This window comes from Schistocerca nitens, chromosome 7 (genome assembly GCF_023898315.1).
Source record: "Schistocerca nitens isolate TAMUIC-IGC-003100 chromosome 7, iqSchNite1.1, whole genome shotgun sequence".
NCBI classification, from domain to species: Eukaryota; Metazoa; Arthropoda; class Insecta; order Orthoptera; family Acrididae; genus Schistocerca; species Schistocerca nitens.
The window spans coordinates 363,037,207-363,064,207 of NC_064620.1; the positions used below are offsets into that span (position 1 = coordinate 363,037,207).

The window sequence follows — 27,001 nt, forward strand, 5'->3', positions numbered from 1 at the left end:
ATATGATCGTGGGCCTCTGCCATTATTTCTTGTCTAAGGTGTAGGGGAGCAACAATTCGCGGTCCAAGTTTTGTTTTACGGCATAATACACCATCTTCAAAGCAAAATTGTTTTTGAGTTGCGTATTTTTTGCATTCTGTATCCTCATCTTGTGCCTTTCTCCAGTCCTCAGTATCTCGGCCTGTTGCTTCCAAAAGTGCTATTTTCGGACTTAGGCAATCTGCATTCGTGTGTTTTTTGCCTGGTTTATGGATAACTTCGAAATCCATTTCGGAAAGACATAGGGCCCAACGCGTGAGACGACTAGATGGATCCTTTAATCCAAGCAACCATTTTAAAGCTGCGTGGTCTGTAATAACCTTGAATTTCCTACCATACAAGTAGCATTTAAAGCATTTGATACCATAAATAACACTTAACAATTCTTTCTCCGTTGTGGAATAATTTCTTTCTGCCGTTGTTAGTTGTCTCGAAGCGTAGGCTATGGGGTGTTCCGCGTCATTAATATTCTGACTCAAAACAACTCCTACTGAATGACCACTTGCGTCACAGGATAAAATAAATTCTTTATTATAATCTGGGTAGGCTAATACTGGACTGTGTGTTAACTTATCTTTAAGGGTTTGAAATGCAGATTCACAATCTTCAGACCAATGAAATTTTGCACCCTTTTTCAATAACTGGGTTAAGGGTCGGGCAATTTCAGCGAAATTTTGAACATATTTCCGGTAGTACGATGCGAGACCAATGAAACTTTGTACTTCCTTAACGCGTTGTGGTGTTGGGAAGTCCTTAACTGCCGAAATTAATCGAGGATCTGTTTTAATTCCTTTTTCACTAATGACATGCCCTAGGTATGTAACCTCTGTCAATGCAAAACTACATTTTTCCATATTTAATGTTAATTTAGCTTTTCTATGTCTCTGAAAAACATTACGCAGACGCACAGCATGTTCATTAATGTCTTTGGAGAATACAATAATATCGTCTAAATATACACTACATTGCTGAGTTTTGAGTCCTCGCAATACTCCATCGAGTAGTCTTTGAAAAGTTGCTGGTGCATTTTTCAAACCGAAAGGCATTCTTTTAAATTGCCAGTGGCCTCCAGGGGTAGAAAATGCTGTTTTATGCCTATCTTCAGGAGAAACTTCCAATTGATGATATCCGCTACGTAGATCGATTGTTGAAAAGTATTTACTGTTACCCAAACTGTCAATGATATCTGTAATGTTTGGAAGAGGATAAACATCTGAGATAGTTTGTTAAGGTGTCTGTAGTCACAACAAAATCTATATCGTTTCGTACCGTCGGGAGACTTCTTTGGAATAATTACAATATTTGAATTATAAGGAGAATCAGAATATTCTATAATTCCATCTTTTAGATGCTGTTCTATAAATTCATCCAGTACTGGCTGTAAGTGATGCGCAACTCTATAAGGCTTCCTATAAACTGGGGGGCTATTTCCTGTTGGGATCCTATGCTGTGTGATATCTGTTGCTGGCAGTGGACCTTCTGCATTAAATAAATCTTGAAACTCAACTAAAACTGCTTCTATCGTGTCTCTATCATTTCCTTTCAAATGCTCAATCTTCTGGCGTAATGCGGTTTTATAGGCGTCTGGTTTCTGACCATCATTAATATCTGACCAAATGAAATCTTCTTCTTCAAAAGTACTGACTGTAGCTACTAATATTCCCTTATGCAACTCTTTGTCCTCCACTCCGAAATTGTCAATATGTACCGATACTTTTCTTTCTCCTTCAACGTCTTGAACCCGTACAACACTCCTTCGTACAAAACAATGTGATACATCTAATTCCTCATTTTCCTCTAAAGGCTCTATTAGACACACTGTATCTGTAGGTACATCGGGGTCAACTGTCATCCAGAAAAGTTTTCCTGAGCCAGATGGTATCTGATCCCGCGAATCAACCTTCAAGGACGTTGCACGCAGTGCAGTTGATTTCGCCTTCCGGTTAGGGAAATCTTGCGGCAGAGGGTCCTTTGCAGCGGTGTCACCTAGCTGAAACACTATTCCGCTAAGTTCTACAGTTTGCTGTCTGAGGTCGATTTTAGAGTGATGTTTATTCAGGAAATCCAGTCCTAGGATCGCGTCGTACCCGTCAGTTACTTTTGTTACCACCTCTACATCTTCCTTAAATTGTACACCGTGAATAGAGAAAATCAGTGATGTACATCCTAATGACTTCACTGTACCTCCTCCTACTCCACTCAATCTATACCTTGGAGGGTCATATTTCTTTTCTCCAATACATTCATTACTTACTATTGATACGTTTGCACCTGTATCCACTAGTATCCTTGCCTCTTTATCCTGTATGGTAGCAGATAACCAGCATTCCGCCTTCACATTCGCCTTAATGGCATGAAATTTTATTGGGAACGCCTGGCGGCGGCTCCGACATTCCCGTTTGAGTTTAACTGATTTCTATTTCGAAAAACTTTCTTAGACCTACATTCCTTGAATGTGTGACCTATTATTTGACAATTAGTGCATTGAGGTTGTCTGCAGTTTTTTGCTATATGTCCCTGTCGATCGCACCTAAAACATCGTAATCCTGCCGAAAATACATTTCGCTTCTCCTTGTATCTGGTGGCAATGTCAATTTCTTCAAAAGCCGTCGCCACAGATACAGCTTTTGCTAAATTTTTAGGAAACTCTGCCCTGACACGACGGGATGTTTCAGGAGGTAACCCACGTAAAAATGTATCCAGAGCTCTATCTTCTGCCTCTTTTAAAATAACTTTATTTGCTTCATCACTTGTTGTCAACTGATAGGTGTTAATATTAACTTTTCTAATCCTATCTACAAAGCTTTCCAACGACTCGTTTTGCCTCTGAGTGATAGTGTTTAATTGTTCCCTATAAAATCTACAGCTGTTCTGTTTTTGAAAACGTTTAAGCAATCCTTTCTTCAATTCCTCAAATGTTGGAGCATTCCGTAATTCTTCATGGTATAAGACGTGTGCTTTAGCCTCTCCTGTCAATCTTAACTTTGTCATTTGTAAGAGCTGTTCATCTGACCATGATTCTAACTTTGCAGCTGCTACTAAATCATCAAAAAATACTGTTATGTCCTCTCCAGGTTTACCTGAAATAGGAGTTACTAAGGCTGCTGCTGAGGAATCTAGGATGGGAGGGATTGAACTGGTTTGCCTAACCTCACTCAACTGTTTAAATAATGCATTATTATCATTTTTAAGCTGTGCTATTTCATTAACTAAGCTCTGAATAGCTTCCTCAGTAGAAACCGCTTGTGGTGCTGACTCTGACTTTGTACGATTTCGTGTCATCATTTTACAAACTGTTAGTTACACAAGCTTACCACACTGAATGATAAGGATGTTTAAATATTTTCGACGAACTCTTAAAATTATGAGAGAGAATACACTTCTAAATAAAGAAAATATTACGACTGCTATGCAAACCCCTATTCTTTCACACATTAAATGATACTAACTGTGGACCTTTAGTGACTGTTATTCACACCTCATATTGAGCCAAGGGTTTTTTCTCTGACACCAAATGTAACAACTAAAACGGCTTCTGATACCAAATGTAACAGTTGTGTTACTAAATGTGACGCTTCTGTCACTAAATGTAACTGGGTTTTCTCTTTTGATGCAAGTCAATTGTCAGGATGAGCATTCTAAAGCATTCTGTCAGGGTGAAAACATTAAATAAATTAACTTTTCTCTCTTAACAACATGTGGGCAGGGTGGGTTCTTCCTTGGCTCGGGTAGGAGGTCGAACGAAACATCATTTTTACATAAGATAACTTTATTGAATATTTGTACAACTGTATCTTACGGGATGTTCTGGTTCGGAGAGCGGCAGCTGTGTCGTTTGTGAAGTCTTCCGCTGCGGCAGCGGCGGCGGCGGCGGCGGCGTCTGATTACGCGTAGCGGTGTGTATCTCGTGTCGCCGTCTCGCCCAGTTGACTGGAGACGCGCAGCGCGAGGTGGCCCGTTTAATTATTGCGAGCGAAGTCGTGCATCGGATGGTGATACCTTGAATGTGGCGTCCCAGTGTTTCTCTTCTCTAAGCGGCCGCGTGTGTTGTGCGTCGGCCAGCGGAGCGGCGCGGCGGGGGAAGGCCAGTGTCCCGGACTCGAACCACGGACTCCCGCTTGCCAGTCTTCGTCTATCAGGTCTTCATCCCAGCTCACAGGTGACTACTGATGTGAGGCCGTCTCCTTCCCGTCCTCACGAGTCACCCGGGTACGTAAAAACCAGACTTCAAATACCTTTTAACTTCTGTCTTCTGGCGCCGCGGCTGCTGCTTGCTATTCCATTACAGCGGCGGACTTGGTTCGTCTATGCATGATGCAGACTCTTCTTGCATGACGGTCTTCAGCACCGAAACTGACTGAAAACTACTTCTACTCTTCTTTTCTTCCTTCGTCTCTCGTCTTCGTCTCCGTCTCCCTCTGACTTCATCTGTCTGGCCCACTGCGTCTCGCGTATTTATTCACTTCAGTTTACTGGAGTTGAACGACTTCTCGGTCATTGCCTCGTTTGTCACGTTGAAAAGCTTCTCGAAGAATCTTCTTAACGTCGGTCGTTGGCTCTTGGAATGTAGGTGAGGGCCTTTGATCACATGTGACGACTGAGAAACACGTGAGCAGGTCATTGCCTCTTCTGTCACGTTGAAAAGCTTCTCGAAGAATCTTCTTAACGTCGGTCATTGGCTCTTGGGATGTAGGCGAGGGCCTTTGCTCACATACGACAACTGAGAAACACGTGAGCCGGTCGGGCGATGCCCTGACGGCTGAATCGACAGCGCCCGCTTATGTGGAACTTGCTGACTTCATGGTCATTGTCTCTTCTGTTCTGCTGTTTTTCCCGCTGAATGCCAGTATGTAACTCTCTAAACTAAACCAAGTTTTTCATTTATATCCTAATTTCTAGTTCACTTTGATGGTGGTGGTGGTGGTTAGTGTTTAACGTCCCGTCGACAACGAGGTCATTAGAGACGGAGCGCAAGCTCGGGTTAGGGAAGGATTGGGAAGGAAATCGGCCGTGCCCTTTCAGAGGAACCATCCCGGCATTTGCCTGAAACGATTTAGGGAAATCACGGAAAACCTAAATCAGGATGGCCGGAGACGGGATTGAACCGTCGTCCTCCCGAATGCGAGTCCAGTGTGCTAACCACTGCGCCACCTCGCTCGGTAGTTCACTTTGATTTCACTGATTTATTTACTTAAGTACCACTCAGCAGTTCGAATCCAGAGCTTAAACGCGCAAAATTAGAACCATTTCCACACAGCATCAAAGGCTTGAAGGAAATAGATGCAGGCTGCCGCAATTTTATTTTTGTGGAATGTCTGTATTTGACAGTGTCAGTAAAGTTTATAGACACTAAATTAATGTATTTCATGTCAAAGTTAACTCAAATAAGTTAGTCGCTCCCTGTGGTGGAAACTCATAATTTTGCGAGCCCTATGGATAGTAGGCACTGGAACGTTTGCGAGTCAGGTTCTCTGCATGAAGTGTGCTGAGGTAGCCAAATCTCCAATCCACTTTTAGCAGTGGCGAGGAAGGTGGTCTGCTGCGTTCCAACTGTGAGGCCGTAAGTGGGTAGCTTACGTTTACTTCCTCGGAGGTCTCAGGTTAGTTTTGTTTTTACATTCAATGTGCTATGGGACATTCCTATAGGCAGGACATGATAAAGATAACTTTTCAGCTAGACGACACCCAACCACATGCTTAGCCCAAGGTGAGTGCGGCAGCACACAGCATGATCGTTACATCACGACGTAGGACACAAACAAAACAACCGCTTCAGAGATCCAGGAGACTGTCGTCATGACTTTACCGGCTTAAAGTGGGCTTTGAACTCTTTCTCCGGACAGACAGATGCTGTGGTGCCAATAGATGGATTGCCATTTTGCTAGCGGTTCGACGTGATGAACGCATGTTTCATCACCTGTGACGATGTTCGACAAAAATTGTCACGATCAGCCTTGTAACCCGCAAGCAGTTCCGCGTGCATTGTCCTTCGTCGCTCTTTGTCGTCTGTTGTTAGGTGACGAGGAACCAGCGGGCGCGCACCTTTGAGTACCTCATCTGGTGGACAAGTGTGTCAGCTTGACCAACAGAGACGATCAGTTGAGCAGCCAGGTGTTTGTGACCCGTAGAGCACCTCGACTGAGAGTGTCCGCACGTTCGAACACTGCAGGAGTCACAGCTGTGTGCGGCCGGCCGGCACGCTGGAATGGGACAGGTTTGTTGCTATGATGACAGACGCTTCTTCCAACGACTCACCGTGCTTTTTTTCACTGCCAGTTCTCCGTAGACGTTCTGCAAGCGTCTATGAATATCGGCGACTCTCAGGCTTTCCGCTGAAAGGAACTAAGTGACAGCTCTCTGCTGGAAACGTACCTCCGCCACAGACGCCATTCTGAAGGCTACGTATAGCGGCGTCGCCTATCGCAGCTTCATGAAACCGTAGGGCCTGAAGCGGGAAAATTCCATGATATCCCACAACAAAGTGCGCAAATGGCTGAGAAAAGAATGTGTTGCATTGTTTATTGAATGTTTCTCTTATATGCGTAGCACTTCTGTTGAGTTTCGAAACACTGAAAATTACTTGTTGACACTTCTCATTAAGAGGAGGAACCAGATACATTGTTGTACGAGGCTTGTGAATTTCTATCAAAGTACGGCACTAGCCAACTAAAGAGAAATTACGGATCTCACCATAAAATCCTTGCTGTCCGTCATCTATAACCGTAAGTGGAGACTTTATGTGCCTTGGTAAGAGACAATATGAAACAATACTTTGTTTATGTGAATCTATTTTCGTGTAAAAATGTGTTCTAAATATGATGTTTAAAATACGTTGAAATCTCGAAAAAAAAATCAAGAACATTCGGCATTAGCGAGAGTCATATCTAAGAAACCGGCGAGTACAATTAAAACCATGTTACGAGATGCGTTATAGTTTTTCGATATGGTGATGGTATCTTAAAATTTATCATCAGCTACACAGTTATGTCGGATAAAATGAATTTACAGCTCCATTGTTGCTGTGGTCTTCACCAAAGACCGGTTCGATGCGGGTCTCCCAGATAGTCTAACCTGTGAAAACGTCTACTGCAACGTGCATGGAATTTCCATTGAACTTCCTTGGTCTTTTGCACAGTTTTACCACGACACTTCCCTCCATTAACAAATTTGTGATTCCTTGATGCCTCAGGACGTGTAATGCCAACCAAGCCCTTCTTTTTAGTCGACCTGTGCCATAAACTTAATTTGTCCTGTTTGATTCAGTAACTCCTCATTAGTTACTCGATCTACCCATCTAAGTTTCAATATTCTTCTGTAGTATCACATTTCAGCTCCATCCAATCTGTTTCTGTCAGAGCTCTTTACCGTCCACTTCCCAGTTCCACATAAGGCCCACTTCACACAAGTACCTTCAGAAAATGCTTTCCAACACTTATATCCATATTGTGTGTAAACAAATTACTCATTTACAGGACAATTTTGTTGCTACTTCCAATATGCATTTTATATCTCCTCTGCTTATGCCATCAGCACTAATCTTGCTGCCGAAATAACAAGTCGTCTACTTTATTTTCTCATTTCCTAATCTCATTCTCTCAACATCGACTGATTTAATTCGATCGGACTCCATTGAGCTTGTCTTACTTTTTTGAATCCTCTTCTTGCAATCTCTTTTGAAGACGCTATCCACTACATTCAACTGCTCCTCCAATTCATTTGAAATCTCCGACAAAATTATACTGTCGTCATCAAACCTCAACGCTTTTAATTATTCTTCCTAAATTTTAATTGTCTTCCAAAATTTTTCCCTCATTTATTTCACAGGTTGTTCATTATACAGATTGAATAACATCAGGGACATGTTACAAACCTGTCTCATTACCGTTTCAGTTACTGCTTGCCTGTCATGTTTCTCGACTTTTGCAACTCCAGCGTGGTTTCCGTATGAGCTGCGAATAACCATTTACTCCGTGTATTTTATTCATAGTACCTTCATAATTTTCAACAGTTTATTCCAGGCAACACTTTGCTTGTGTTTTCGCTTGTTTGATGTCAACACCAGCACGTACACGAGGTATGTTCTTCCAGGTAACTATCTTGTGTGTTAGTATATGAGACTGAAAGTCACTTTTGTGTTACAATGTTAATACTTCAATGGTGCACTTGTAACTGAACTCTCCCACTATTAACTCGATTGGCCATGTATCTGAGGGGTTGAGGAACGACGTTAAGCGTTTCTATGTTAGTAACAGCATTCGCTTTCAATGGTAAGGTTTTCCCGGCGATCACCCATCACATAAAGATAAATTCACCCAAAAGAGCACATAAATATAAACTGATATAATACGTTAAAGAAAATTTAGAAAATAAATGAAACAGAAGATTGACTGATGAAGTCAACACAATTATGATAACGATTTAAAAGTGGAATACTCTCTTTTCATGCTACTCAACTTGAAAAACTAAAATTGTAGCGATTGCATTTGCTTTGAATAAAATGCGAACTGTCTGGGGGAGCCCCCCACACATTCAGCTAAACCAGTTGTAAAATCAGTCTCCAAATCTCGACGAATTAGTACTCTGGAATTTCCTCAGTTATATTGCGCTACTACTCATAGTTCATCACAATGTACAATCAATAGCAACAGTTTCATATTTTTCAGTCGCAAGAAAGAACACATTACTCGACAGGAGCGTGACAAAGACTCAGACCATGTGGCTGCTCGAATTCTATCCGTGAATTTTCTAAATGTTGAAACGGTGCAGCTGTACTGCCACTCACAAAACTTAGTCCACCTTCCGTCTCCGCCATCTGTAGATGGTATAAGTGCAAATATGTTTATGTTGGTACCTTAAGACATGTACGCATTAGTGTGGTGATTGTTTCCTTTTTCTCTGTGTCAAACAGCCTTCCCACAGACACGTAAATAACAAGCTGATGTTTTCTGCATGGTCATAATTGCCCCATTAAGTGGACTACGTCTGTCAGTAGAGCCTAACAGTGGGGCGCCCACACTTCATCATATAATCTGACACTCAGGGAAATTAAGCAATAATCAATTGCTCTTCCCACAAGTACTTTAAGATACTAACCAACTTAAAAATATATTACTGCTAAATGATATAATTATTAATCTGCAAATAACATAATACTGAAGTCACGTTGTTAAGAACACCGTCCTCTGTCAAACAGAAATACCTGCACTTCTGTGTACACATATTTTGGTATTTACAAGATCATTCCTCCTTTCAAGACTCCAAAAGGATACCTTTACTTAAATCACAGTTGTAGCAGATTCTCGGTATTGATAAGTTATACCAAACAATGTGCAATCTATTTAATTATTATCATTAATGTCTATGGAAGGGAAATTGTTAGTGAGAGAACCATAGCCTAGCCAACCTACTTTATGGATCTTGTTCTAGCCCTATTACACCAACCACCGACATGTGAAAGTGCTTCTGATATCAAACGAATAAATACATATACATTTGTAGAATCAAGGGGAGGGGGGGTCTACATTTGTCACGAGGAACTTGTATGGTAAATGTTTCCCTTCTTCAAAAATGGTTAAATCGTTAAAATGATTCAGATGGCTCTAAGCCCTATGGGACTTAACATCTGAGGTCATCAGTCCACTAGACTTAGAGCTACTTAAATCTAACTATTCTAAGGACATCACACACATCCATGACCAAGGCAGGATTCGAACCTGCGACCATAGCAGCTGCGTGGTTCCGGACTGAAGCGCCTAGAACCGCTCGGTCACAGCGGCCGGCTTCCCTTCTTCACGGCATGCTAGTTTTTAGTAATAAACAACTACAGTATCAATTATAAAAGCCAGACTAGGAAATGAATCTGGAACAGTCGTCGAAAACTTGTCTTTTTCACTCAAACTAGATGCGGCAGTAAACTTAGAATACTATGTCTAAGAATTACCCATGTACTCTGTAAGCACGATCACACGTAAAAGGCGTAGAACGCATTTTATGTTAAGGAACAGGCCCTCACCGACACAAAGGACTCCCTTGAGAGAGGAAAGAAGCCCCCGGCTGTTATGCGCAGAGGCCTCTGTGCTCGGACCATCATGAGCAGCAGCGACCGCTTCTGGGAGAGAGGGATTCCCTGCAGTGACGTCACAGCCGAGTAGGCTGCCAGCGCCACCTTCTCGCTCTGCAACAAGAGACTATCAGTTGTCATGGAAATTTAAACTACTAGTAAGGGAGAGTTGAAATTGTTGGTGCGATGCATTCAGTGGACATAACATGTGACTGATTTCTAATGAGAACTTCAGTAGCAATATACTTGCATTCCTTTGTATGGGAGTCTCAGCAACGAATAAATATTATAGAGCACAATTCTTATAAAAATGTGGCTAATTTCGATTGGCAATGTCATTAGGTTGTTTCAATGCTGCACATAAAAATATCGCAGTAAATTGATCGGAGATACATACATAAGTTAATGGAAATATGAAGAGTCTGAATAGAAAACATCGTAATTGCCAAATCTTTTATTTGTTTGTACATAACTGATGGCTATCCAATAGATTGTAAAACTATAACCGCATCACAACAAAAACAGAAAATGTTGTTGTTGTTGTGGTCTTCAGTCCTGAGACTGGTTTGATGCAGCTCTCCATGCTACTCTATCCTGTGCAAGCTACTTCATCCCCCAGCACTTACTGCAACCTGCATCCTTCTGAATCTGCTTAGTTTATTCATCTCTTGGTCTCCCTCTACGATTTTTACCCTCCACGCTCCCCTCCAATGCTAAAGTTGTGATTCCTTGATGCCTCAGAACATGTCCTACCAACCGGTCCTTTCTTCTTGTCAAGTTGTGCCACTAACTCCTCTTCTCCCCAATTCTATTCAATACCTCCTCATTAGTAATGTGATCTACCCATCTAATCTTCAGCATTCTTATGTAGCACCACATGTAGAAAGCTTCTATTCTCTTCTTGTCCAAACTATTTATCACTTCCATACATGGCTACACTCGACACAAATACTTTCAGAAACGGCCCCCTGACACTTAAATCTATACTCGATGTTAACAAATTTCTCTTCTTCAGAAACGCTATTCTTGCCATTGCCTGGATCTAGTCAAGGCATATGCAACTAACTGACTGTCAAGAACAAAAAGGCAATGAAAAGACTTTTTCTTAAAAAAAATGGCACTTGGAACTTTTTTCTATTTGCACAGTTAATAATTATTTATGTTCAAACGAGGTTAATTTCTGAGAGTTATACTGTGAAGAATGCTTAACACTAGACGTTTCTAGCGAAAACGTTAAACACATTAATCGATTAATACAAAATATGACTGCGGTCCTGAAAGAGTGTTTCATAATCTCACACTTTTTTAAACTAATCAAAAATCGCAAACAGGAGAAGTTTTCGGTTCGTGGATGATCAAGTATATTTGTTTTCTGTCATCGCCCCGTATTTCCTAGCTATTTTTTTCCGCTAGAACGAACAAAGTTAAAATTGGGTATTTCTGTTGGTATGTTCATTGTTTTTTCAGGTACTGCAACTTTTTAATTACTTTAATCACTTTTCGATTATAGTAATGGGTGTGTCGAACTGAGCAGCGAAATTATTGATTCTGTGTTAAATGAAGTTTCGTGTTTGTTTTTGAATACAGTTACCCTGAATTTATTTTTTCGGGGAACCAATCTCCAAGGCAATGATTTTGATTTTGGTATGACGCAATTTAGATTAATTTCAAGAACCTAGTTTCAAAAATGTAATTATCTTAACAACCGATTATACGGCGAACAAAACTTGAGTGGATGGAGGCTACTGTGTTTACCGGCTAGTGTCTCAAATTGGATAAGTGATTTTTTACTGTGAAGTTGTAAATATGTAATTATTTGTTATAACTGTCCTGATATTAAGTAGAAAGTTATGTTTCTTATTTTTTACCTCTGAACACTTCTAGCGCTTAACAACAGTGTTATCAGGGTATCACATAAAACTCGAAATTTCTTTATCGAATGCAATTGTTGCAAAATATTGCTCAAAACATAAGTAAAAGAAGATTTCTCCATGAGTGTACTAGATACATTACAAATGTTGCATACTGCATGAAATCTAGTAACGCCAAACCCGATTTAAAATTGTTTCTGCTCAGCGGCCTTCTCCAAACTACCATAGTTTTGACGCCTCCAGAAGAAGCTGATATTAAGAAAACTGAACCACCATTTAACTAAATGATTATGAAAACTTTTCTACACTATTACGCTTCTCTACAACAGCACTGGATGAATTTGTTACAATTGATGTTGATGTGCCTGTGCGATTGTGACGGTTGAAGATATTTTTGTTGAATGTTCACAGCTCGAAACATCTCATCGATGTAGACTACAACGACAAATTTGAAAATTAGATAAATACTGAATTCTCTCTCCCTACTGTATTAGAACTGCAGAACATCATGGAAAGCATCCGCAGTATGTAGATGCGCATCTATTAAGAAAATGAAGAATACAATAGACAATGTCGAAGAATTTGTCGAAAGGTAGATGCTGAAAAACTGCAAAAACCAGTAACTTATTTTTCCAAAATACAATAAAATACAGTATATAAACATCCACTGCACAGTATAAACCCGCAAGACTGAAAGCAGGAACTCTATCTTTACTGTTATGCCACTTGCGGAGATCCAAAAAGCAATTTTCTGTTGCATGCGTCGTTTAACATGAAATTATTTTAACAAATGGCTCTGAGCACTATGGGACTTAACAGATGTGGTCATCAGTCCCCTAGAACTTAGAACTACTTAAATCTAACCAACCTAAGGACATCACACACATCCATGCCCGAGGCAGGATTCGAACCTGCGATCGTAGCAGTCGCGCGGTTCCGGACTGCGCGCCTAGAACCGCGAGACCACCGCGCCGGCAATTATTTTAACATGAAAATATGTATCAGTGTCCTAACATTTGTGTTAAATCCTTTCAATTAGTACTCAAAATCGCCGTACCAACTATGCTAATGTTTTCAGCCTTATTTACAGCATTGTATATTGTTATTCGGGCGGCGTTTCAACCACTTCCATGAGAGAACTGTACATCACTAAGTTCAGTATTGTGTGCAATTTCTCATTGATCCTGAATTTCTGTTTCGCTCACACAAAATGTTAAAGGTGTTATGAGTGGGGATATTAACGTTCAACCAGCGGTAATAACAATTCAGTGAAGGAGATTCAAGATATTTCTCCTCCAATGAAATATTACCTGACGACGAAAATGTGCAAAGGTCAAAAATAGATGGTTTCTATTACATCCACATTTTTGAAGGTCCCCGTTCACAGTAAACTTGTATACAGTTTGCTGGAAACAGAAGTTGAATGTTCCGAACCCTATTCTCCATCCAGGCAAATACCTCTGGCATTCTTCACAAAGAGTCAGATTGTTTCCATTTCATAATGTATATATAAATACATTCAGTATACGTACAGTTGAACGATATCCTTTCAAATATTTGTATTACCACACGCATGCACCAAGGAGTTTCTACGGTTTCAAACCTAATACAAGGTTATGAACTGTACACGTCAACGTAACATCGCCCTCTCTACTCAGCCAGTGGACACTCAATACAAGTTACTGCGAAATTTTTATCTCTAAATTGTCAGTACAAGAGACTGCTGCGTTTCTAGCGATAAAACTTCTACTTTCGCTCCACACCCCGGCCTAAATCTAACACTAAGGCATCTTGGGCAATAAAATATAGAGCAGACAACCTACTACAAGCGACCAGAATTTAGTACTGTTCCTAATCTAAAAATTAGAGAGCAATGGTTTTTGAGTACTAGGTAAGGTTAATTCAGAGTTGTAACATTTACATTAAAATACTCCTGTACTTCAAAATTTCACAAAAACGTTGTGCAATTTGATGGCTATTTCTCACAAGTTCTGATCGTGACGATAAAATTCCAGACGTGTGAAAGGGTGACGCGGTGGATCTGAGGTTTATGTTGAGGGATCGATATCTTGCCAGCCACGATTTCCTGTCTGTTCGGCAACGTCAGCCCTTGCATTATAATGGGGGAGCACGGTTTCTAATATAAGAGCCCTTACTATGTCTATAAATAGAAGTTTCAAAGCATCTGTCTACATTCTATGAGGTTTCGGGATTGCAGCCAAATCAAGCTGATAACTTGCGGCAATATTTCGGCTGACAACTGTTCAGCCGTCTTCAGGTGAGTGTCCGCCACTGGAGACTTATGTTTTTTTTGTTTATTGTTATTTCATTCCCCCACGCCCCTTATGGACAGGGGGTGGACTGACAGCAGCACAATACTCCGACCTTCAGACAGGAGTGCTCATAAAAGATAATAAAGGTGATTGAAAAATAAAAGTATGAGGACTGTTTACATTGTAAGTTAAAAGAATTAATGACAGACAGCTAACAGGACAAAGAATATATCAGTTTAAAAGTACAGTTTCTATGAGGTTAAATTCTTCGATGAAAAAAGGTAGGAGCACTGCAGTTTCACTTAACATCCGAAGGACCTGCACAGCGTGAAAAAGTATCCTGGGAAGAGGGAAATATGTTCCATTGAGGTTGGGTATGGGAGGGGAGGAGAGGGGTAACGAGATAGAGGTGTGTTAGTTGGGTAAACCATGGAGATTATACATAGGAGGCGAAGCAGATAGTGGGAATACAAACATTGGGAAGGAATGAGGGTAAAGGGGAGTAATGAGGTGTGGGGAGGTAGAAGCACAAGAAGAAAGGGATGCAGGTGGATGTAGATTGAAAAGGAGAGAGGAGCGCTGATGTAGATTTGAATAGGTGGGGAAGGGTTAAAGCTGGTAGGAGGAACGAATATCAGTGCGAATCTCACTGTCTGGGAGCGGGAGATGATTGAAGTTGCGTTGAGATAGGATATGGAGTATGTGGAGGTGTAGGGATGGAGAGATGTGTTGATTAAGGCATGGCAGCGTACCATGGTTGTTGATCTAAGGGGAGAAAATGGGGTTTTTGGAAACTAGTTTGCCGGCAGTGTACGAGAAATATAGGTGTTATTATGGGATGAGGAGCGGTAGGAATTTTATGAGATGGTAGAGGATCCAGGTGGGGGAAGGTAAACAAATGTGGAAAGCCAGATGGTGCGCATGGCGCTCTAGGATTTGGAGGGATTTAAAGGATTTTGGTGGTGTGGAGGTCCATACAACATTTGCATAACAAAGGATGGATCGGATCAGGATTTTGTAGGTGTGGAGAATAGTGGAGAGGTGTAATCTCCAAGTTTGAACTCTTTGTGGTTTGAGTAGTTTTATTCTATTGTAGGCGTTCTGTTGGATGGTTAGCAGTGGGGGGGTTGCACATTAGTTGCCGGATGAGGGTTAGTTCAAGATATTTTAGTGTGTTAGTTAACTGAAAAAAACTGTTGTAAATGGTAAGGTGAAAGTCATGGAGATGGAAGGTGCAAGTGGTTCTTCCTGTAATTTAATTCGTCGGTGGAGAAAGGAACTCAGTCACTTTCTGGAGATTTTCACTTTTTTATATGAATGTATTAAACAGATCAAGACGGACCGTACTGCCATGAAACGAACCATCTTTGGCTTCTTCCTGTGGGAATAGCACTAGATCGATTTATTACGTGGTGATGAGAAAGGAATGAAGTCAGTGATTTAGTTACTTTCTCTACCGCACGTCCTTCAAACTAGATGGCGTTGGCTTGTAGAAGCAAGAGCAGAGAGCGTAACAAAACACTAACTTGGCGCCAACTTCGCGATGTGTCGTAGTTGTGGTTGATTGTTATTGTAAGTTATTGAATGTCATCTTTCGAAACGTCTCCGGAAGGATAGGGAAATGAAAATGAGAACAAGAGGATCAAGGAGGCTAGAGTTCATGGGTTGCCATGTAATGACTACAGTGAGAAAGCAGTTCCTGCAAAATCTATCGTGCTAATAGCAGGTAAGTACTGTCATTTACCCATTCAATAAGTTCAGTGCAATACAAATTCCATAGCATGTGCTACATGCTTTGCGATTACTTAATAAATTCCAGATGCCGAATGGAATGTTTCCAACATATCAGTAAAGATAATGGCATCGAAGTACTTTCAGAACATTTTAAATACGAAAAAAAAATAGTCAGGATATTTATCTACATGATTTAATTGTGGCAGGTAACATTAGGAAGGCGAAGAAAAGTTGTCAGTGACATCAATGGCATCTAGAAACAACATTCCTTTGTTTATCATACCATTGTCTGTGTTAGAACCGTTCGTGTGTACAAATGTGCTTTTGTGAGTCTTCATGTTGTATCACAGAAACGTGTTTTTTCGTATTTGCCAGTACTAGAAAAAGGTCAAATTCCTAAGGACATACGTGGAACAAATCCATGCACAACTTAAGTTTAGGAAAACGTAATAAAGTTGATAGATACCCGCATCGCATCTTTCCAACTCAAAGAAACTCTCCATCCTAAGAAGGAAATAAAATACGTAGATGCACACTTGGGTCTGAAAACTATGCACGATGTGTTCCTTACAAAGTATCCAGAAGTAAATGTGAAATGTGACTTCTATAGGAAACATGCATTTGAAGACATAGTTAACTGAAAGTGCATATGTCTGGAGTCTGAAAAGGAGACTAAAATGTCGTACACAGCTGTAGGCGTTTTCTATGTCGAGGAAGAAAAAAATAGCAGATTTTCGGGAGTTGAGATATAGGATGTGGGTGAGGTGCAGGACCTGGTCATCAGAGGAGAATTTGGGATGGAAGCCACACTGTTTAGCGGGAAGAAGGTGGTGTAGGTTCAAGTGTTAGTGGAGGCACCGGGAGAGGATGGATTTGAAGACCTTGCTAAACACTGAGGTAAAGCATACGAGGCAATAGGGCGGGGGGATCAGAATTATGTTTTTGAAGATTGAGGAAAAGTAGGATTTGGGATGTTTTCCATTGTTGAGGATAGTTACATGTCGAGAGGATAGTGGCGTAAAGGTTGCAAGAGTGTTGAGAAAGGGAAGGGGGCTTTCATCAAAGAGCGATAAGTAATGCAGTTGTAACTGGGGGAAGTGTTGCGCGTTGAAGTACTTGTTTTATGTCACCTGCTTTAATTGGTGTACCTAAATTTGTAGGTAGTAAGTTGCCCAAGTGCTGGAAAATGTGACCCAGGGGTGGGACAGTTGTATTTCTACGTTAATGGATGGTAAGGGAAAGAGAGTAATCAAAACGTGGGTCCTTAGGGATAGAGAAGATGTCAGACCGATAGGATGCAAAGTTTGCTCAGGTTATCAGGTATGAGATGGTTATCGTGGAGAAGCACATACTAAGGGATGAGATTACAGCCAGTGAGTCGATAGAATGCTTTCCAGTACTTGGAAGAGTTAAGGAGGTGTGTAGCACTGTTTGTTGCGTGTCTGGCGCTAGTCAAGGCGCTTCTTTCTCATTTAATAAATTTCTTATATATCTTTGTATTTCCTGGTGTCGTGTGAGTGTATCCCAGTCCCGAGTCTGCAGAAAAGGGGTGGTATATGTGGCGGGATTCTAGAATTAACAGCACTTGATGGGGTAGAAAGGGCCAGTGATAGGGATATAGGAAGATATAGAGTCTGACAAGGTCTGCTGTAGGAAGGACGCAGCATGACGGGATCATCAGGCTGCTGGAAGGGCAGGGATGGCTTACAATCTGCATTTCTATGAATTCTCGATAGGGATTCCAGTTGGTATGGAAGTGGTTTTGGATAACTTTAAGATGGTGATTCGAACAGCGAGCATGGGAATGATGCTGTGCGGAAGATACGGGTAAGAGTGTAGGTAGGTGGTCATTTTCAGTTGTATTGAGGATTTCTGCAGTGAGGCGTCCAAGACAATTGAGAGATACTAGGATGACTGCAGGTGTAGTGTTGCTTCACAATGTGTGTAGTGTGGGATGGGAACAATGTTACCTAGCAGGGAATGAATAAAATGACACCACAGCTAGAGATCTGTGGGGGATCTACTATGGATGTTGACTTTGTGGTAATAATATAAGGTACAATCTGTGTGGGTCAGGAAGTTATTCAGGATGGGATGGTTAGGTCAGATGTAGGTTGAGGCAAAGGTAATGGTTAGGGTGTGGAGAAAAGAGGCTAGGGATAAGGTTTTCTGTATGAGTATTGTATGATGGTTGTGGCAAAAAAGGAATTTTCTTGTTGTGGCCAATTGAGACTTCATCTCTGGCCAGGGGAAGGATATTATCTGTGTGGTGGAGGCTATAGGGAGGGGTGCCGATTGTGTGGTAGAATTGGAGTATGTTTCGTTAAGGATAAATGTATGGACGTAATGTTGGGATAGGGTATGCATTATAAGGTGTTTATTGGATAGGGAGGGAGCAGATATTGTGGTGCATGATTTTGTGGTGTTGTCTAGCCATTATAAGAATAGTTTGTGTGGATGAGGTCGGGGTAGGTTTAGATAAGGGTGTCAAGGCAGGTGAAAAGAAGTATACCAAGTTTTGTCAGTAGGTAGCTCAGGAATTGAGATGGGAGATGGAGTAGGCAGTGAGGGAGAATTGTTGGAGGGTGTGTGGACTTTCGGATGGATGGATGTTTAGGAGGACGATTGTAATGAATTTCATAATATCTTCAGGAGTGGGAGATGGGGGACGAAATTTTTGGGATGGGAGGGATTAGGACAGTGAGCTCAGATTTGATAGGTTATGGCTTAGCTTCGTATTTCACTGAGTAAGTGGGGTTGGAGTCATTGCAGGTGTTGCAGGTAGGAGGGGATGCTAGGGGGGCTTTACGGTTGGCACAACTAGGTGGATTTTTACACTCTGCAGCAAGGTGGTCATTGTAATGGAGACATTTTTGGCAGCAATAGGACTGTGGGCGATTTTGAAGGTGCGACCTTGTGGCAGTGGTGGTAGATCAGGGCTCCCTCTTTAAGGATAATTCTATTGTGGCAGAAACAGAGAATATGTGGACAAGGCGAGTGGACCCAGGTTATTATTGGTCAATAGGGATTTTTTACTTCTGAATCTGTGCGGTTGTTCAGCTCAGATGCCACTTCTTCGTCCATGATCCCATGTTCGACATTTATGATTACTGAAGTGAAGGTGGGAGGACGGCAGGGAGGGTGAGGTTGTTTGCGTGTGGTGGTGAGAGGTGTTAAGAAGGCTCTGCGACCAAATTTAATATGAGGAATTTTGGAGAGGACGCCAGTATGTAAGTTCGGGTTTAGGGGCTTTAGTAAGATGGAATCTTTTCTTCTGATGATTGGTTGGATGTGAAGGCTGGGTAAGCGATTCTTGATTTCGAAGCTGAGGTATTTGTGTTTAAGGAACGTTGGGTCAGTTTTGCAGAGGATGAAGGTGTGGATGGTAGAGAAAGAAGCTGGAGAAGGCGGAGCTGTATCCACATGATGGGTGTCTTCAGGTTCAGTTATTGTTTTTTAGGTGTGGGAGTGGGAAAGGTGTCAGTGATTTGACATTTTGTAGATTTTTTTTGTGGCTGTTGGAGGGAAGGCTAGTTAAGGAATGGGGGTTATCGGGATATGACGTTCTTGATGGTTACTTGGGAGTTGTGTAAGTCTTTCACCATGACATCCGTTGGTCGTTGGAGTGAGGCTCGATGAGGTGGTGCTTGAGACGTCATCTGTCGCTTCTGTCGCTTAGTGGGCAGTGACATGTGTGGCAGCAGTGAAGGTTGATGGTGAGTTATGGCTGAAGGAGGAAAGGTGGGGGGAGCTGGGGACAGAGAGAGATGCATGGGTCACTGCTGCAGTAGGATATGGTAGGTAAGGGGGGATAGTTGCAGAGGGTTGGGTCAGAGGACATGCTCCATGAAGTGACAGTGGGAAAAGGGGATGGAGAAGTGTAGATAGTCCATGGTGGCAAAAAGTGATGAATTGCGTGACTACGGTGGGCAGTAACCGGAGCGGTGATGGGACGATAATGACGAGTTGTAGTGAGGTTGTGAATGATGAGAATGGCTCCAATGTGACAAGGATGGTACCAGCTGCGTCAGTGATTCGGTGGAGGCGATCCACATATAGAGGTGGCGGCGACGAAAAAAAGCGATGAAGCTGTAGGGACGCTGATGGAAGCAAAGCCTGGCAGTGATGATGCAGGCTAGCGATGACCAGCGGTGAAGGCTAGATGTCACTGCGAAGATGATAACTCGTGGCAAAATCCGTGACGGCCAGCCAGCGCTGGTAGCGAAGGTGGGGCTGAAGATGATTGGAAACTATTCCCTGTCGGAACTTAAACCCTCAGAGCAGCGCAGGCAGCTCTTAGTCCCGAGAGGAACCTCGAAGGTGGGAAGACTGCTAGTTCACGGTGTCTGATTTGTAGCAAACATTGGCCCAGGGAACCATGCACACAGGCGCCCATCACATGAGCGTCGTCCTCTATTGAAATTCGAGCCCTCTGCAAATACTGTTCCATCTGTGACCCGCAGACGCGTGCGTAAAAGTGAAACTAAGGGTCCGTCCTCTGTCGGAAGGCACGCTTGTGGCGCTAAGAATAAAAGTCGATAGTCCTATCATTATGAATAAAATGTTTCCTCTCAGAAGAAATTAAAGAGGTCATCAGGCCACAAGCCTTGTCCAGCTGAAAGCCGCTGTCACGATTTATACGATCTTGTGTGTTTTTCACGAATGCGTTACTGATCAACGGTAAGGATCGAAGGCTCAAAGGCGATGTCTTCACCAAAACACCATAGTGAAACATCGTGAGGAGAAACAAGCAGAACAGAGACGTCAACGTCAGCAACTACTGGAGGAAAATACGGAGTATTCGATGACAAATACTTAAAGAGACCGATGCAGACTCTGACGTTACAACCTCGTCAAATGTCTCTGAAGTCACAAGTCGCCAAGGCACCAAGAAAACAACAGCTCACCTTCTGGAATTCCAAGGTGATGAGGGTTTTCAGCTTGAACAAAATAAGACTATCCGAAGGAAGACAGAGCAAACTTTGAAGCAACCCATGTAGCAACACTAGAAATTACCAACGGATATGATACTCTGAGAGAAGATCCACCGCAAGAGTCTGCCACCGCCGAACCACCGCCCCAACTGACGACTCCGATACTGCCACTGCACCGTTTTCGAAATGGTGCACGTCATCAATAGCAAGCAGCAGGATAACTCCGCCCACTACCGGTACACACTGTGAAACTACCTCAAGGAGAAACGTCCAACACCATTCACGGAGTTCGCTATGTGCTTTCAACTAAAGTGTGAGTGGAAGATTATCGATCACAAAATAAAGTCTCACAGTGTAAACGCTGCCTATGATGGACCCATATCAATCATTGCTGTTGCTTACCTGCAAGATGTGTTAAATGTGGAGACATGGGCGCAAGCACCGAATGAAACCAACCACCAGGCACACCCCCTAAATGTGCGCCTTACCAGAGCCAACACACAGCTTCTTAGAAAGGATGTAGTGCGTTCCAGAAAGCTCTGAGAAAGTTCCGAAAACGTGCGTCTAAAACAGCAGACTCATACAGTGAGTTTCAACCCGCCGTTACCAACGTGAAACTGATGATATCCGACGAGTCTTGGTTCGGAGCTCAACTACCCCCACCACCAGCCCAGTGAGATACGACTCCAGTTACGAGCAAGACAAGTGAGGTACGTGCATTTGCTTCAGCAGTTCAAAGAGAACGAGGCAACAACAGACCAACAAGGATACTTCGAGATAAAGACTAAGATGCAGCAGTTAACGGAGTTAGTATGTCCTTAAAATTTCAAAGCACCCAAAATTTTCTACCCAATCTGATCCTCGCTGGGAAATGAATGCTGGCAACAGAAGACAAGCTCTTAAAATAGCTATCTTTGTAGAAACCCTAGCGCAACTCGAAGGGTCAGACTAACATTATGGACACACAAACACCGAACTTTCGAATTTGTAAGTGGAACGCTACTGCGTTCGCCCCAAAAAAAATAAATTATCGGACTTCATTGAAAGATATGAAATTGACATTATCCTTCTCTCTGAGACCCACCTCCAACTGACTGAAAGGTTGAAACTTTGAAATATTGTGTTACATCTTACAGATACACAACAACGATGAGGTGGTTGCACAGCTACCTATCTCGGCATCCATCGAGAAGTAGACTTAACGGAACTGCCACAACTAGAGAAATCTCCGCCCAACAGCCTAACGAATTGAAAAGGACTTAAGAAACATCTTTGAGCCTCATGGATTGACGTTCGTTAGAGGTGACTGGAACGCCAAGCACCCCACTTTTCAATCAAAAGTCACCATCGTAACAGCCCTAGAACAGGAATTAGACTTAATAATTTGGGGCCCACTCGAACCAACTCATATTCCATCTCATAGCCACCAACACCCAGGTGTATTAGATACTGTTACCACCAAAGGACTCAGAATCGACCCTCAACTGGTAACTATAGATGATTTACCATCGAACAACGACCCTGTTCTGGCAACACTTCCGGGGACGAACCACCCACAATCCCAACAAATATACCAAAAAAATAACAACATCGATCCTACACTGGAGGTCCAGGCACCGGCTCATATCGACTGTGTGGTGGTCTATATAACACGAAAAATACGGAAGACGCATAAATTGTCCTTTACAACGTACGTAGACGAACATACAACTAACGAACCACTTCCGCCACCATAGAGGAACTGCGAACCCGAAAGAATCGCTCACAGAAGATGTGGCAACGAACCAGAAACCAGGCCAAAACGCTGACAGATGTACAGGGTCGAATGGCAACTTAGGTGGAGGTCATAGGAATGGCGTGTGGAAAGGTAAGAAAACAAGATGTCCACCTTCTTACTCCAGACGAAAGATCAGTGGGAACTAGTTAAAACAATAAGAACCGACCCAATTCCAATGAAACCAATCCGAACCCAGCAGGGACTAACTACAACCTACCGACCAAAGCGGAAACATTTGCAACAACCTTGGAATAGCTGACGCCGTTACTGAGGGAAGCATTAAACGTAGCCCAGGCAGCAGCCACTGACAGAATAAGTAAACTTGACTGGAAGAACTTGCCGAGAAAGTCACTCGTGCTGTTAAGGGGAGGTACCAGTGAAATATCAGCCCAGCCATAAAGAGGTTGCAGGGGGCTGAAAATTTGTTTCATAATTTATCTTGGCAAGCTGAATTCAGTGATTAAAAATCCGATTACCGAAACAAAATTTTTTTCATACATTTTTCATTTGTTAGTTTAGAAAAAAATTAACATTTTTTCAAACTCATACATGAAATTGTTAGTTTTCATGGAAAATATTCACACAAAATGTTTGACCCAAATATGTTTAAAATTGACAAAGGAGTGACATTTTTGACTGTGGCCATTTTTTTCAACAGTTCCTCAATAACAAATAGAACATCTTACAAACAAAGCCATTGGAAGGGCTAAGAAACTTTCCCCTTTTCCAAAAGCTCGGGCCTATGCACCACAGCCAGATTATGACAGTGTAAAGCCACAGTCTTTCAAAAATGCTGCCCGGCAGCTCTGTTTCGGATATAGCTATAAATCGCCTCCAAGTAGACAAAATACAATACTTCGATGGATACTTGATGGCAGCCGTTACACCAGAATAGTTGTTTTACATAACGAAATCCGTATGGACACAATAAATGAAGCGATCAGGAAGCGGTCGACGAAATTACCTAATAAATAAGACAACTTATGAGGCTCAATGTATCAAATACGAAGGTTAGGTCGGACAATACCACGTCCTACTTGATACCAAAAAGTGTGGATCGTAGTTTACGATGGGATGTCATTCTGTCAGGCGACAAAAAGAAGAAAAAGAAGTAATAATCAGCTACGGCCGACTTACTGGTTGCAAAAGTCGAGTGTGGCGCTCGTATTCAACGCAACGTTTACGTACTATGCGTATCGTCTGATCCATGTAAGCTTAGCCACATTGGCAAGGAATTCTGTGGATTCCGGCCTTCCGCAGTCCCAGATCGTCCTTTACTTAACCGAGAAGAGCACTAATCTTCGGCGGTGGCCGGAAGATTACTTTAATATGATGTTTCCTTAGGATCCTGCCTACCTTACACAAAAGATTAACGACGTATGGAAGGAACGTCCTGGACTTTAATAGCTCTGTGGGTGACCACGTCACTTCCTCCTTAGCGCTGTACTAATCTCATGTGAAGAGTAATTATTATCTTTGAACACCGACTGTAGATGTTCTAGTTCGTTGGTAAGTCTGTCTCCATCAGAAACAACATGTGGCCGGTGCTCCAACGTTCTGAGGACCCCGGTAGTTTATGAAGGGTGACGGGAGCTTGACACTTGCAGATAGAGATCCACATATTGTGTGGACTTACGGTAGATGGGGTGCCGTAATGATTCATCTACCTTCCTACTAACCAAGACAACCAGAAACTTTAAGCAACTATCCTACATCGTGAATTGGGCATTCTTGTGAACTGAATTAAAATGCTGCAAGAAACGTGACAATTATTCATCGCCGAAGGGACCACACTACAAAAGTGTCATAGCCAGAAGACTCTCGGTTTCCATTCTACCGAATCAAGTGCCCTTAGCTGAAAGTATTCTATAAAAATGATTGCTGCAGAGGGGAGAGAGGACTGTCCATGGCAACACCGTCAGTTATCTCAAAATAGTCATTGTTAAGTAAAAAGTAGGAAAGGTTCCATTACAGCCAGTCATCAATAATATAAACGCGCACACATATGATTTGGCTATAGATCTTGCCTCTCTACAGAGACATTTTGTGAGGAATTGCGCACACCATGTTTGCAGTTGTACTGACTTTATCAATAGACTGAAGTCGCTTCAACTCTGTGAAATGACTTATTGGTGAGCTTCTATCTCATCTCACATTCCACTAAGGTTCCTCTTACGGACTCTTTGTCACTCATTAGCTAAATTCACAGCCAATATAACTGCATTTTTTCTTCACGTCCTTTTTCAACCTACTTTTTATTTAACATTGATTAGTTTGAGCAAACTGATGGTGTTTCCATGGGCAGTCCTCTCTTCCCTCTGGTAGCGAACATTTTTATGGAAGACGTTGAGGAAAGGGCACTTGATTCAGCACAACTGAAATCGAGATTCTGGCGACATGCATTTGACATTTTTGTAGTGCAGCCCCGCCGTGAAGAATAACTGTCACGTTTCTTGAAACATTTTAATTCAAGCCACAAGAATGACCAATTAACGATGGAAATCGTGTAGGGTGGTTGCTTAACGCGTCTGGACGTCTTGGTTAGTAGGAAAGTGGATGAATCATTAGGGCATTCCGTCTACTGTAACTCCACGCAATATGTGGATCTCTATCTGCAAGCGTCGAGCTACCATCCCCCTTAACAAACTACCAGCGTCCATAGAACAGTGGAACATTGGGCACATGTTTCTGATGGAGACAGACTTACAGACGAGCTACAACATCTACAGTCGGTGTTCAGAGATAATAATTACTCTTCACATGAGATTAGTACAGCACCAAGGAGGAAGTAACGTGGTCACCCACAACATCAAGGACTTAAGGAGCTACACAAGTCCAGGGCGTTCATTCCATACGTCGTTAATCTTTCGTTTAAAGAAGTGCGGATCCTAAGGAAACATCAAGTTAAAGTAACATTCCCTCCACTGTTGAAGATTAGTGCTCTTCTCGGTTCAGTAAAGAAAAATCTAAGACTGCGGAAGGCCGAAATCAACAGAATTCCTTTCCAATGTGGCAAAGCTTGCGTAGGTCAGACGATGCACAAAGTACATGAAAGGTGCGTTAAATTTGAGCGCCACACTCGCCTTTCGCAGCCCAGTAAGTTGACCGTAGCTGAACATTTATTACCACAGTACACTTTATGGATTATTCTGCCACGAAAATCTCGGGCGCGCCGAGATGCTTTTCTGATTCTGTAATTAAAGAATCTGTGGAAATACGTGTAGCGCGAAATCTTAAAAATCGGACGGCGGCTTTCAGCTGGACGAGGCTTCAGACCCAGCGACCTCCTTCATTTCTTCTCAGAGAAAACATTTTACCATAATGAACGTCTAGCGACATGTGACATTTGTTTGTAGCGTGGCGAGCACGCGGTCCGACAGAGGGCGCAAATGTAGTTTCACCTTTACCTACAAGTCTGCTAATCACAGATGGAACAGTACTTTGAAAGGCCGCGGATCTCAACAGAGGATGCTCCTGTGAGGGGGCCAATGGGCATGCGTCTATGCAACCAGTTTTGCTATAAAGCCAACATCATGAACTAGCAGTCTCGGTAATCCTTTGGGTTGGAGTCCCACACTGTCCAAACAGGAGATTCTGCAGCCACGACTACTCTCAGGGTGAAATCGAAGTTTTGGAAGACCTCCCCCGTCGCTGTCTGCTGTTTGCACTTTGCTGCTGTCCGCCGCCCGGTGCTCGCCACCATTGCTGCTGCCCAGTGTTCGTCGCCGCCGCTGCCTGTCTTTATTCTCTTTCCCCACTTCAGTGACACATGTCGCCAGTGGACAGCACTCCCACTACCACCATAATCCACACCTCCCCATCCCTTGCACCCACGGTTACCTCATGGAGTGCCTCATTTGGGCTTCCCCATCCGCCTCCCCTTCTCACAGTCTCCTCCCCTTCTATATCCTGCCCACCCCTGTATCACCACCTGTATGCTGCTCCTGTGCCTGCTCATGTTCCTGCTCCAGCTCCTCCTCCTCCCTCTGTTCCTGCTCCCACTCCTGCTCTTCTGTTCCTGCTCCCCCTCCTGCTGCTACCACCTGTCAGGACGACATTCCCCTACTCACCATGCTACGACTACTCCTGCTTCCCCTGCCAGAGTCACTGCCTGCTGCACCACACTGCCACCACACAGCGCTCACCATCTATTCAAAGTGCCTCTGCCTCACATGAGTGGCCTGCTTCCCACCACCTCCTCATCCAACCTGTCCCTTACCACTAGTCCCAGGCCATCCCTGCCAAAAATCCCTCCAAGTGTCCAAGTGGCTACCTTGCCTCCACCACTGCCCACCTATCGTATCCCCTCATGG

General features: G+C 42.7%; 1 protein-coding gene across 1 annotated transcript in view; it reads right to left on the bottom strand.

Moving 5' to 3' along the window:
* LOC126195639 (odorant receptor 65a-like) overlaps nt 1-27,001 on the bottom strand; it is a 119,116-nt gene that overhangs the window by 45,976 nt on the left and 46,139 nt on the right. Inside the window, exon 5 of the mRNA XM_049934264.1 lies at nt 10,052-10,213. Within this exon, the coding sequence (XP_049790221.1) occupies nt 10,052-10,213 (162 nt within the window). The remainder of the gene's footprint in view (nt 1-10,051; nt 10,214-27,001) is intronic.